The sequence below is a fragment of the Microtus oregoni genome, unplaced genomic scaffold, assembly GCF_018167655.1.
Source record: "Microtus oregoni isolate MIOR12 unplaced genomic scaffold, Mior012 000000F_ref0000247, whole genome shotgun sequence".
Lineage (NCBI taxonomy): Eukaryota > Metazoa > Chordata > Mammalia > Rodentia > Cricetidae > Microtus > Microtus oregoni.
The window spans coordinates 39,050,001-39,063,595 of NW_024543059.1; the positions used below are offsets into that span (position 1 = coordinate 39,050,001).

General features: G+C 51.0%; 1 protein-coding gene across 1 annotated transcript in view; it reads left to right on the plus strand.

Annotated features, from left to right (window-relative positions):
* The first annotated feature begins 7,372 nt into the window (after positions 1–7,372).
* Slc6a5 (solute carrier family 6 member 5) overlaps positions 7,373–13,595 on the plus strand; it is a 50,177-nt gene continuing 43,954 nt past the window's right edge. The window contains exons 1-4 of the mRNA XM_041653491.1: positions 7,373–7,912; positions 10,337–10,475; positions 12,856–12,987; positions 13,254–13,427. Coding sequence (XP_041509425.1) covers positions 7,388–7,912; positions 10,337–10,475; positions 12,856–12,987; positions 13,254–13,427 — 970 coding nt within the window. The 5' untranslated portion in view covers positions 7,373–7,387. The remainder of the gene's footprint in view (positions 7,913–10,336; positions 10,476–12,855; positions 12,988–13,253; positions 13,428–13,595) is intronic.

Genomic DNA, 13,595 nt, shown 5'->3' on the forward strand with positions numbered 1-13,595 from the left:
TGAATCCATTCTCTTAAAAATATATAGACAGGATTTTAACATAAATCTGTGGGTTATCATACAGTTAGACTTTAGAGTCTAGCCTTCCTATCCTTTTCCCTTTACCCTTGGCTGCCCTTATTGCCCCCCTGCTGTGTCCCCAATCACAGTAATGTTCACACCATTAGTCAGCGAGTGTAATTCCTAATCGCCTCCTACTATGTGTGCTTCCACACCTGGCCACAGTGTGTGCACACGTATAAGACTTTAGCTTTCGTTTACTTTTTATTTTGAATTTATTTATTTTGTTTTCATGTCCTGGTCTCAGTTTCCCTTTCCTCTTCTTATCCCAGTCCCACTCCCCCCCATCTCATGTCTTCACACCTGCCCCCTCCACTTCTCCTCCATTTCTCCTCACAAAAAGGCAGGCCTCCCATGGATATCAACCAGCCATGGTATGTCAAGTTGGGGTGAGACTAGGTACCTGCTCTCCTTAAGGCTGGACAAGGCAACCCAGTATGAGCAATAGGATCCCAAAAGAAGGCAAAAAAGTCAGAGACACCCCCTGCTCCCAGTGTTAAAGAGTGCCACAAGAAGACCAAGATATACACCTGTAACATCTATGTAGAGGACCTAGATCAGTCCCATGCAATCTCCCTGGCCAGCAGATCAGTCTCTGTGAGCCCCTATGAGCCCAGGTTAGTTCATTCTGTGGGTTATCTTATGGTGTCCTTGACACCACTGGGTCCTATAATTCCTCTTCCTTATCTTCTGCAGGACTCCCTGAGCTTGACCTAATGTCTGTTTGTGGGTCTTTGCACCTGTTTCCATCAGTTGCTGGATGAAGCCTCTCTGATGACATTTGGGCTAGGCACTGATTTGGGAAGTCCTTCTGTCTATGTGTTGCTTTTATTGGTTAATGAATAAAGCTGTTTCAGCCAGTGGCTTGGCATAATAGACCTTGTGGTGATGCACAGATTAATGGAGATTGGTTAGTTTGGGATATAAGAGCTATCTAGAAATACACTTAAGCTATTGGCCAAACAATGTTGCAAATAATATAGTTTCTGTGTGATTATTCCAGGACTGGATGGGACAGAAGCCTCCCCCAACACGGCACCAATGTATGTATATCAGAATATTATTAGGAATCATTTCATTGATTTTTTTTTCTTGCCAGTTGTGTTTACTTCTAGCCTAGGTCAGTGGGCTGTCAGGCCTCTGGGTCCTGGCCCTCCAGATAGTTTCATTTACGTTTTTACACAAAAGACCATTTCATTTCTTTACTTTGAAACAGAGTCACATGTATCTCAGGCTCGCTTCAGACTTACTGTGCAGCTAAGAATGACCTTGAGCTTCTGATTCTCCTGCCTCTGTGTCCAAGTGCTGACACTGCAGGTATGCTCCACCATTCCCATTGAGTGTAGGGGTTTGAACTTGGGTCTTTGGGCACAGTGAGCAAGTAATCTGCCAGCTGAACCACATCTCTAATTCCCCCAAATAGGATCATTTTATACACATTTTGCATATGGGGTTTATCTCAAGATTTTATGAAAATCCCCAATATCCATCTGACGCTAATTCATTTTTAACAGCAGCAAAATATTGCTTCGTAATGATGTAATGCCCACATGCTTCCACTCCTTCCCCTTTAGTCTTTTACATTGCCAACTGCTTTGGACTACATTGCTAAGCCTGGTGTTGCTAGCTCCAAGGAGAGCACAGTGTGTTTTTCAGAGGAAGATGCTAATAACCTTTGTTTCCATTGTTGTAAGTGACTCTTGGGATCCTTCTCACACTGGGAAAGTGAAGCAGGGATGGCAGATGTCCTTGAAGGTTCTTTACAGCTTGTTCTAAGCTTCCCTGCTTCTCTGGCCAGCACCTACTGGCCTGCAGGCTGCTGCAGTGTTGGGTGATGCGGGACTCCTCATTGCTGCCACAGCCTGCAGGAAGCTGGATGTGGACCTGCAGTTGATAAAACACAGTCCTCAGGATGGAATCTGAGGGATGGTCTGGAGAAGGAGGCTTTGATCTCCTAAGGGAGAACCAGCCTGTGAGGCTGATCCAAGCTTCTGCACTGTATTAAGGTGTGATAGAAACTGAGGTGCTTCTGAACACCCCCATAGCAGCTTCAGGGTTTGGGCACTTTTTCTAGGGCAATTATAAGATTTTAAAGATCAAGGTGAACACTTGATGTATTTTTGGAAAGTTCATAGCTCTTTGTATCTTTTAATCCATATTGCACCTTCTGAGCCAGGTACAGAGATCCTGCTGTTTTTACTAAACCTGTGAGTCTTCAAGCATACTGTCCATCTAGACAGAGCAATAGCAATAGGCAAGGCTCAGGCATACCAGGTAGCCAGGTAGCCAGGTAGCCAGGTAGCCAGCTTCAATCTGTTCACTTCAAGTGCACACTCCCATTTCTCCTCAAGCCCCTTAGCACCCTGCCCACTGCTTAATTCTTGTCTTTATTTAACACATAGACAATGTCTTTCAAGGTCACAGAATCAGGAGGTGTTGCATTCTGTCTGCAGAACTCAGATTCTTAATGGGCAGGGCAACACTGCACACACAGACAGTAGCAGCAACAGAGAGCGAAATATTGCGTGGCTTCTTGAATGTCACCAATGTCACCTGAAACTCACATGGTGCCCTCACATCCATCATCTGTAGAGGTCGTTAGTGTTGACACAGACCCACCGTTCACACCGCGTTTCATTTCTTCTGTGTGATATGGAGTAGACTGGAATCCACAGAGATTCCCTGCAGCTCCAATCCGGACTCTGCCTGCAGACCCTAGGCAAGTTCCCTGGCCTTTCTGATGAATCACACTGCGGGTTTTTCCTTGCACCAAGTCCTGAGGACCAGGGAAAGCTAAGCCACCAACATGGGGTGAAGAGTGAGCTTGCAGTGAAACACACTTGCCTTCCTCTCCTCTCTTCCTTTGGGGAGAAGGAGGGCAGCGACTTGGCTTAGCATGGCTGTCCTCTGAGTGCTCCCAGCCCGCCTGAGTTCCAGCTGCTCAAGAGCTGGCTTTAGTGTTATAGCCAGACAGTTCTTTTTCCACTAGGCTGCCTCAGCCGGGTGGTAGACACGATCTTCGCAAATAACTATTTATTTGCTTATCTGCAAGGAAGGAGGGGAGAGAGGCAAGTGATAGAGGACAAAATCAATTACTATTTTTCATCTTTGACAAAGTAATTAAGGCCATAGCGACTGGCTAATTCCGACCGAACGGTTGCGCACTGATGGATGCGGATTTACAGCCTCTTTGGCTGCTGTGCGCACCGGTCCAGATTATCACTCTGAACAGCCGGCAGAGGAGGCAGGGGGTGGAAGCCTGTGTGTGTGGGGAGTGTGTGTGTGTGTGTGTGTGTGTGTGTGTGTGTGTGAGAGAGAGAGAGAGAGAGAGAGAGAGAGAGAGAGAGAGAGACTTTTTCATCCTGCCCATTTCTGCTTTTTAATTAATTTATGAATTTTATTTAATTCCGCAGATCCATGTTTTGAGCCTCACAGGTGCTGACACACAACTGGACTCCAGATGATGCACCCCAGGGCCAGGCCCCTACTTCATTGGGTTTGAAGGGGCTGTCCTTCTTTTGGCTGGTCACTGTCCTTTCAGAGCGACTCCTCTCGTGTGGTGTCTGAACCCTCCCTCCAGTCTATCTGTAGCCCCTCCTTTCTGGAATCTTGCGGCTGGAGGAGCCCCCCTTTGTAGAGCCAGAGCTATAGCGGCTCCTGCACGTCACCCGCCTCTGCAGGGCCTGATTAGCCCCATGCTAACCCAAAAGCGCACTTGGCTGGGCCACACTTCAGGTCTGGAGACTGAGCGGGGGCGCCATGCATCACTCACGCTCAGCGACATAGTGTGGGTGGAAGGAGGTGGGGAGAAGTCCCTCACGACTCGGCCACCTAGGCATAACCCTCCATACTGGCCAGGCGTATTCACACGTCAAGAGTTTAGCGTTTGGCGGGGGCTGCTCGAATGCAAATTTGGAGACTGGCCAGAAGCTTTGAAGTCGTGACTATTTGCTGTCAAAGTGACCTGTGGACCGGAGAGCTGGACGTGAATCTAACTAGGAGCGGCAGGTTTCAGGACTCCATTGAGGTCAAAGCTGCCCTCCACATTTATCCATTCCCCCTTGTTGAAATCTGGAGTCTGTTTCTGAAGAAGAGTAGGGATTTGGGGGGAATATTCCGGTATTGTCGTACCTTCCCGCTTCCAGAGCCGCCTTCTGCCCGAGTACCCCAGAGTCCCCCTCAGTCCCTTACTCCTCCTCTGAGACCTTCCCCATTTCTCGGTTGAGTAGGTGACTGGTGCAGATGACAGGCTGTGGAGGGGTTAGTAACCTCTTAGGGGTTCAAAATAGACCTTTTGACCTTAGCTTTCAGAGGCTTGAAATAGTTCCTGAAAGGCGGTTAGCAAACTTAAATGCGATAATTTCATGGAAGCCTTGCAGATGGCCCAGCAGTGAGAGCTCAGTTAAACGTCAATAAAAGGCTGCCTGGGACCCAAAGGCACCGAAAGGACAGGGCTCCCTGGCTACAAACTCACCACATCCTGCACCATCGATGGCCCACCCCCAAATAGTGCAGTCCCTGGATCCAGGCTCACAGAGACAGCTACCACTTTTGGAGTCTTGGAAGGATGAGGGAGGATACCGGAGCTGGCTCAGCAATGCCCGCGGCGCCCACCACAATCTGCCTCCGCAGCCTGCGCCCTCGGCCGCCTCGGCTTTGTCCTGGCTCCACCGGGAGAAGGCCCAGTCGAGTGCGACGGCGCGGACCCGGAGGCAGTGGGTCCCCGCTGAGCTCAGCGCCGCGCTTTCCAAGCTTTGCGTTAGGGCGGCCACGGTTCCCTAGCTATGCTGTCAAGACAAGGGAGAAGGAGGCACATAGCTTCTAGTCTCCTGGCGACATCTTTGTGAAGGGCTTTCCCCTTCCGTGATTGTAGTCGTCGCCTAGTACCCTAGGTAAAGTCCATAGTTCACCTTTACATAACCTTGGCCACCCTAGTCCCCAGCGCCCGCGCCTTTTAGGGTTGACCGTCTTCTTATGGTTTCCCAGAGGACCAGATCTGCCCTGGGTTGCTGGAGTTCCTGGTTTAGGATAAAACCGTACTTTCCAATCAGGCTTGATTTTAAAGGATTTTTTATTTAAAGGACTATGGAAAAAGGATGGGATTGTAAGTGGCTGAAGGACTAAGTCGGTGCTTAAAAATTCTTATTTTTTTTTCCCCTAGAAGAGGCTAAAAAAAAAAATTGGATGAGAAACAGCAGTTGTACCCAGGATTAGCAAAGACAAAACAGGGGTGCAAAAACTAGATTTCTTGTTTAAACGAAAACGAGGGATCCTTCCCAGACTGCTTTCCCAGACTGGCTTCCCGGAAAGGTTGGGGTTTGGGGATCTAGACGCCACACACTGACCAGGTTGGTGTGCCCTCACCAAATGCAGGACCCTAGCCTGAAACAGGCATTGTAGACCTGGTTGGATACCGGAGACAGGGCCGCCATTATTTTGAGGAGTGTTATTTTGGAATCTGACAGAATCAGGGAGGCCTAAAGAGAATTTGGTGGAAGAGGAAGAGGACCAATTTAACCCCCTCTCACTACAGGCTAATTCACTTGGTTGCCGGCTGCGCCTCGTCTTGGAGTCTTGGACGCAGTGGGACGTGTCTCTCCCACGTCTCCCTTAATTAGGAGGAGGGAAACTTTTCTTGTTCCCTCCCACTGGCTTTGGTTTAGTAATCAGACCCACATGAGTCACGCCAAACACGTAGCCCCCTCCCGCCGCGGGAGTGACAACAGGGCAGCGTACTCCAGGCTGTTGTCCCTTTAAAAACCAGAGGGGTAATGATTTATCAAACGCGTATTATCAGGAAGGTGTCAAACGAAGGGCACCTTGCTTCCCACTGACGCAAACCCGGCCTTTCCCGGGGAGATATAGAAAGCGCCTCTTGTTCCGGGGCCAAGCCTAGTCCAGTAGCAGGTTTTACTCTACGTTTCGATCTGTCGTCCACATCAGATACGGTGAGTGCTTGCTTTTAATCTCTTAAGAGGAAAGGTGGGTGTGGGAATCCGGATGGCAGGTTCGTTTAGGGTATTTCTTTTTGGAAACATCTGTGCAATAGGTGGGAGGCAGAGAACCATTTTTGAAGATTGAAGCCCGGGTATTCTGTTCGTACTTGAGAGCCTTGCCTGAGGGCACAGCTAGGTTCCCTTAGTCCGAAGGGCTGGGAAGTCTGCAGTTCCTAAGCCGGATCCCAGGCACTCTCCCTGGTGCTGAAAGTCAGGATGCTGCACCCGCGAGTGGCTCTGGCTCCTAGGAGCTGTTGAGAATGCCGGCTGGAGACCAGGGATTAGGTTTTCTACGCTTAAACTCAGTCTGTGCGTTGGTGAAGCCTGCTAGAGGGGAGGCTTTTGGTTGAGAAGAAGGTAACTTGATTAGTTTTACAGCGAACGAATTATTTCTCCTAACATGGAACTCTGGAAGGCAACGCTAGCTTGAGGAAGCCGAAGGGAAACCCAGTGCTGGCGAGTCTTTACGTTTAAAAATCAACGGGGGGCGGGGGAAGGGAGCAGCTGATGAAAATTATTAGTGAGTTTTGGTTCTCAGTCAAGATCAGGGAAAAGAAGGCCATTAGGTTCCTGGAAATGGACAGAAAAACAAAAAACATTTGGCAACATCCCTTACATTTCTAGGGGTCTAGAATGGAATGTAGACTGTGGAAGGGTCAAAGTCAGACTACTACTTTGTGTGTCTGTTCATTTTTCAGTTGCAGGGCCGTGTATTGTTGGTAATATTTTGATAAAAACCCTTTATCCTTGGCTTTGCTACCTGGGTTACCGAGGTAGGTTTGGAGTGCTGGAGTTTGACATTACCCATGTGGCTTCCAGCCCTGGTCTAGGCCAGAGCATCGGTTTGTGATCACAGCTTGTCTATGGGAGAAAGAGAAAAAAAAAAAAAGGCAATGTGCATTGTTGAATGACAAAGGAAATGGGGCGGAAAATTAAAGAATCTTTCCACATTGGTGAAAGGGATGTGGTACCCATAGCCTTGATTTGAAATCCACAGAGGGCAGGGAGCTCCTGTCTGTAGCGTTATTTCTACACTGCCCGCCTCCTTTCCCCTTCCCAAACCACTCTTCGTTCTTAGCTCATCCTCCACCTTGAGAGGAGGGAGGGAATATTAACATCTTCACGTCCCAGGGTTACAGACAGCACTGGCGAGTTGCGAAACCGATTCCTTTTGCTCACTCCCCTGTGTATTTTGTGTCTGGACCCGGAAGGAGTGCATCTGTGTATGCAGAAGCATATATTTTATTTTTAATGCTGCCGTGACCTTTTTTTTTTTTTTTTTTTGCACGAACTTGACGTTGTCTTTGCAGGATTGCAGTGCTACCAAGGAAATGAATAAGCAACCAACCAACAGCCTGGAGGCAGCAGTGCTGGGCCACCGGGATAGCCCACGTGCACCCGGGACCAGCCCTGAACAGGACCTGCCTGCCGCCGCCGCTGCTGCGGCTACCGCCGCGCCGCCACGTGTGCCTAGGTCCGCTTCCACCGGCGCCCAAACTTTCCAGTCCACGGATGCCAGAGCCTGTGAGGCCCAGCAGCCCGGAGTAGGGTTTTGTAAACTCAACAGCTCCCAGGCACAGGCGACCTCCGGGGCTCTCCGGGACCTAAGCGAAGGGCACAGCGCACAGGCCAACCCCCCTTCCGGGGCCGCTGGGGCCGGCAACGCGCTGCACTGCAAGATCCCAGCTCTGCGTGGCCCGGAGGAGGACGTGAACGTGAGTGTGGGCAAGGGCACGCTGGAGCACAACAATACCCCAGCTGTGGGCTGGGTAAACATGAGCCAGAGCACAGTGGTGTTGGGTACCGATGGCATCGCGTCGGTGATTCCAGGCAGCGTGGCCACCACTGCCATACCGGTAAGCAGGTCACAAGCGACTGCGCTGCCTGCTGCTCTCCAACCGCGCGAAGGGAGCTGGGCCTTGGCGGGTGCACGTATGCTAATGGGGAAACGGGTTGGCAATGCCAGGTGGTGGATGCTGGAGGCAGCTTTGGGGCTTCGGAAGCTCGCATTGCTGGAGGCGGGGGTCAGGTGATCAGTTAAGGTTTGGGGTGTTCGTGTGTGTGTGTGTGAGTGTGTGTGTGTGTATGTGTGTGCAGCGACCGTGCCATCAAGGTTCGGACTTGCCCTTCCCAGCCTCAGCGGTAGAACCGATGCAAATCCGTTAAATAAAAGCAGATAGATTCTGTATCTTGCAGCAGACGCGAGTCTCCATCCTATCAGTGTCTGAGTCCTTTTGTTTCTTCAAATATAAAAACTCCGATTCAAAAAGAAACCCGGAGACAAGCCTGGCGTGGTATGGGAGGTGGATAGAGCTGATTCTGAGGGTTTTCCGGTGAGCCAAACTTACTAACTGTGAACTCTTTTAATGAGAGGCTGCTGAACTTAATTAAGCATCAGGGTCTCTTAACCTGGGCCCTTCCAAATCTCAGTACATACTTTAAAAATTTTTCTCCTTACACAGGCCCTCTCAACTGCATAAGGTTCAGTTTAGGCTCTTTCCATTGGGGTTTACTCCTTAACCAGAGATAGGAAAAAACCCTACAGGGTGAACCCCAATCTCTGCACCAGTGCTAAAGGCAATCTTCCCTCTCTATAGGCTTTTGTTTGTTTCCATTCCACCCCAGAGATTTCTCTTCCTTCTCTGATTTCTTCTTTCCCTCATGCTGTTTCAGGGATTCGAGCTCTCTTTTTTTCCCCCATGGCCTGCCTTTCCTCTAGCTTCCCTTGGACTTCTGGGCTAGGTGTGTGGCCAGAGCGCAAGCTGAGAGTGGGCCAGATCACATCACGTACCCTGTAGGGTTAACAGAGCTTTCTCTCCCTAATCACTTGCACCTCATGCCCCAGAACTTACACAGTAGGAACTCAGCCATCCAGCCATCAGGATAACTAGAAATGACCTTGCATTTACAGGTATCTTTGTTTTGGGCATTTTCTTTCTAGAACACCGTTCTGCATATATTAGGTGCTTTTAACAGCATGTGTCCAGCGGTGGAACAGAAAATATGTCTCCCACACCTCCCTTTACCTCTGCACTGCGACAAAAGAGCCAGAACTCCCTTCTGGAGTCAGCTGTGTTGGAGGGTGGGGCTAGGGGTGGAGACCGGTGTGTGGGAGGAACAGCCATGGAACTTTTAAAGAGCCAGAGAGATCAAGGTGTACCAACGTCTCAGACCCCTCTGACACTCACTCAGCCCTTCTTCTCCCGCCCTAGGCTGCCTTCTCTCTTGGTCATCCCGGCTTTATCTTCCATGACCTGGAGAACCTGGTGAAGCCCTCAAAGCTGTCACTTGCTAGGTGAACGGTGACTGGAAAGCAGGGTATCCCAGTGTCTGGGTGTCAGGGACACTTTCAGAGTTCATGCAGAGTGCCCTCCCCATTCATTTTGCTGAAGCTTTCTAGAATCATGAGCCCCGAGGTTCACAGACTATTTAAGCTGGCAGATGCCTCAGAGACAGGTATTCAGAGGCCTCCATTGTCTAGGTTGGACCCAGGCTGAGCCCAAGCCACTCTCAGGGAGTTGTCTTTGCTTAGTAGTAAGATCTAGATCAGAAGTCATGGTTTTGGCTGGCCTGTCTCTTAACCACATCAATCTTCTCTATTCTTTCTCTTGTTTCAATTCAACTCCAATTCTCTGTCCAGCCCATTTTCCTTGCTCCAGGTTTGAAGAATGCACCTTTTCAAATTAGCTGACTGGGCAGGTTGTGCCTGTAAGCTTTGGCAGAGAAAGCGAGGCAGGGGCTATGGCTGGCTTTAAGCATTACAATTCTTATTTCTGGCACACATTTTGAAGAAAGGACCGAGGAGGGGTGTACAGTGAGGGTTTTTTTTTTTTTGGAAGGGGGAGGAATTGGTTAAGAACCTGCTTGCTGGGAACTCCAGGCATGATATTGGGGGTCTGCTTGCCAAATGAACTCCTGGTACCAGGGGACAAACATGCTTGCTAGCAGAAACAGGGTTTGGGGAAGGTTGCTTGCTGGCGTGCCCTGTCTGTAGGATTTGGGGGGAAAAAAGGTCAGAGGTCTGATTAAAACAGATCTTCAGAATAAAATTTGGGGGCCTGCTTGCTGAAAGACTCAGTGCAGGGGTGAGGGGGTGAGGGCTCTGCTCGTGGATGCATCCTTCCTTCCGATTTGGGGTCTTGCTTGCCGATGCATCCTCTGTTGGAAACTGGGGGTCTGCTTGCCGGGAAAGGCCCCCCAGCTGTGGGGGGAGGGCGGAATGGGGCCTGCTGAGGACCTGCCTGGGTCTGCTATCCGACAATGTGCTTTTCCGCCCTCAGGAGGACGAGCAAGGGGATGAGAATAAGGCCCGAGGGAACTGGTCCAGCAAACTGGACTTCATCCTGTCCATGGTGGGGTACGCAGTGGGGCTGGGCAATGTTTGGAGGTTTCCCTACCTGGCCTTCCAGAACGGGGGAGGTATGGCTTTTCAGCTCTTTCCGCCTGCGGAGGGGGCAGGGGGCGGGCACCGGAGGGTTGGGGGGGTGCATCTGAAGACCTCAGGCAGAGGTTGGGAGGGAAGTTTGGGGTAGCCTGGTTCTTTGCAAGCCAGACTGCAGGAGCGAATGGAACCGCTGGATTTCAGAGCGGAGATGGACTGAGTTGAGGCATAGGCCTCATTAGGGATCCTCTATTGGCCCAGACTGGGGAATGGGTCTCCAGGCAAGTGTACAGGGAAGCAGGGATGTCCGAACTCTAATAAGATGCGATTAGTCAGGAAGGGTGTACCTGATTGCCGGAGATGCACTTTAGAGCCGATGCCCTGCTGTCCTGGAGGTCGAACTGTGTCTGTCTTAAGGTTTTAACTGGGAAATCTGAACCTCCTTCTCGGTTGGAGACTGCGAAAAGAAGAACAACTGTGCCAGAATGCAGGGTGCAAGCGAGCAGTGGGAAGTGTGGGGTGCACCTAATCAGAGGTTTCTCAGGAGCACCCCAGCCCAACACCCCTTCTTGGGAAGAGGCAGGAGGTATTTTGATTTTAGTTAAATCGTTTGCCAAAGATGAATCTTCTCCCGTGTGTTCTCACTGTGTGAAAACTGCTGCCTTTGAAAGAAGAGTGGGGAAGCCAAGGAGCAGGCATTAGAACTCACTGGATCTCGGGTGTACCCACCAGGAAAGGGACTCAATACAGTCAGGGTCCGTTGGCTGGCCGTCTGAGGTTGAGGCGAGGGACCGGCTGCTCGTCCCAGGCCAGTGGACAAGAACCCTCCAGGAATTCCACCTCTACTGGACCAAAGGTGCAAGGAACGTGCCCCTCCCCCCCGGTTCTCTCAGCCCCGGAGGTATTTGGTGTCCGGATTGGTACCCATGCGGCAGCAGGGGATAGTTCCGATGTAAAATAGAAGACACCCTTCTCCATGTCGCTTACTTCCAGTTTCAAACAAGACACTCCACAAACACTAACTTAGCCTGCGGAGTGTTAGCAATCAGGGGTGCCCAGAAATTGTGTGGACTTAGGTGCCCCAGCTAGGTTTCCATTTTTTTTCCCCAGTAGGGCGTCCCTAGGCCTGAGTGCCGGGTCGGGAGGAGGTGCTGGTTCTAGGGCTGCAGGGACCCGGAAGTGGGTTTGCGTGTGGGAGATGGAGCCAGGGGAGGGATTCCAGCAGAGCTCCTTTGCCCGCGCAAATGCCCGCCCTTGATTCACCGGGTCCTGTGGGCCTTAAGGGGGCTGAGGAGAAGAGCCAGAGCGTTATCCGCAGTGCGGCTCAGGCGCCCCACAGCCCGCAGCAAAAGTGGGGAGCTTTGCTCTACCTCCTTGGGACCGGAAGGGTCACACAATGAACATTTTTATTTTTAAAAATTTCTACCCAGAGAGAGTAGAGGGGGAACCCAAGCCTAGACCCCAGTAGTTCTTTCCCGCCTGGAGGCTTAGGAAGGAGATGCCCTTCTGCGGGACCAACCCAGGAAGAAATGGGGGGGGGGGGGAGAGAAGCTGTTTTCTCAGCTGAGCAGTCTTCCCGACTCGGTTCATTCTCAACTCCCCAAATTGACCTTGACTCCTGGGTGGGCATTCGCTGGTAATTCTCAGGCCTGAGAATCCCTGAAGAGAAAGAACTCCCCCAAACCCCGCAAGGCAGCAGAGGCCCCACAGCAGCTTCCTCTGGGCCTTCTAAGGAATAGAATTGAAAGAGAAACGCTTCTGGGGGCTCACAGTCTAGACAAGACAGCCACATGAATACTCAGAAGAGAAGGGCGCTTGGGGCAAGGGACTGTGGGAAGACTTCTCCCCAGAAGGAGGGCTAAAGAAAGCTCTGAGAAGGAAGTTGAGAAGTGTATGGAGGTGATGCCACCCGGGGATGTTGGTGTGGGCCGGGGACTGAGTGGGTGGGCATCCAGCGGCCCTCAGACAGAGCCGGCCTGGCGGGTTGAAGGTGTGTGGCTCCTTGGATTACTGTACAGGAGGCTTCCCAAATCCAACTTCGCTGAGCGTAGGTCCTTAGAGGGCCGAGGTATTGATGGGAATCCGCCACCTCCATTGAAAGGCGTAGATTTAGGGAACCACAGAAAGGCTTAATTTGGGGTTGGGGCTGGGAAATGAAGCTGTGTTAGGAACAAAAGACCATGAACACACAACTTCGTGTCTGGTAGGAAATTGAAGCAAGTACTGGATCCCCATGCATAGCTTTATGTTGTTGGAAGAAGGCCCTCCACTGCCCCGTGGGTGCCTTCTGTTGATCTGAGACCTCTCAACAAAAAGAGCATCTTCAGTTTATTGTAAGGAGTCCAGCCCCAGTCCAGAGGGTTAAGCTGGGTCAGAGCCCTGCCTGTCCTCCTGACTCTTCCTTCCCCTCTTTCCAAGGTGCTTTCCTCATCCCTTACCTGATGATGCTAGCACTGGCTGGCTTGCCCATCTTCTTCCTGGAGGTGTCACTGGGCCAGTTTGCCAGCCAAGGGCCCGTGTCTGTGTGGAAGGCTATCCCAGCTCTACAGGGTGAGTGTGGTTCTCCCCCTGCCTCCAGACCCTGCCTTCCTTGCCATCTTCCCAACTCAGGGAGGGAGACCTGCTCTGCTCTGTCCCCTGCCCCCTTCCCCTGATCATCTCTGCCTCTGTGGGGTCCTTGCAGATTGTCTCCCTCTCCCTGCCAGACAGTCCACTCCACTGTCTGGGCACCCACCTGCACGGAGCATCTCTGTGGGTGTGCATCTTGCATGCATGGGCTTTGGGACGACATTAACACAGACGCTTCCCCTTTGCAGGCTGCGGCATTGCGATGCTCATCATCTCGGTCCTCATAGCCATATACTACAACGTGATCATCTGCTACACACTCTTCTACCTGTTTGCCTCCTTCGTGTCTGTGCTACCCTGGGGCTCCTGCAACAACCCGTGGAACACGCCAGAGTGCAAAGATAAAACCAAGCTTTTGCTAGGTAAGTTTGGACACGCCTTCACTCTGTCATTCAACAGATACTCAGTGAGCACTTAATATATTCAGGTAAGACCTTATACTAGATTGTGGGGCATAGAGGTGAATCCAAACATACTTAACTCTAACATTTAAAAAACTCATGGCTAGCTGGGCTGTGGTGGCACAGGCC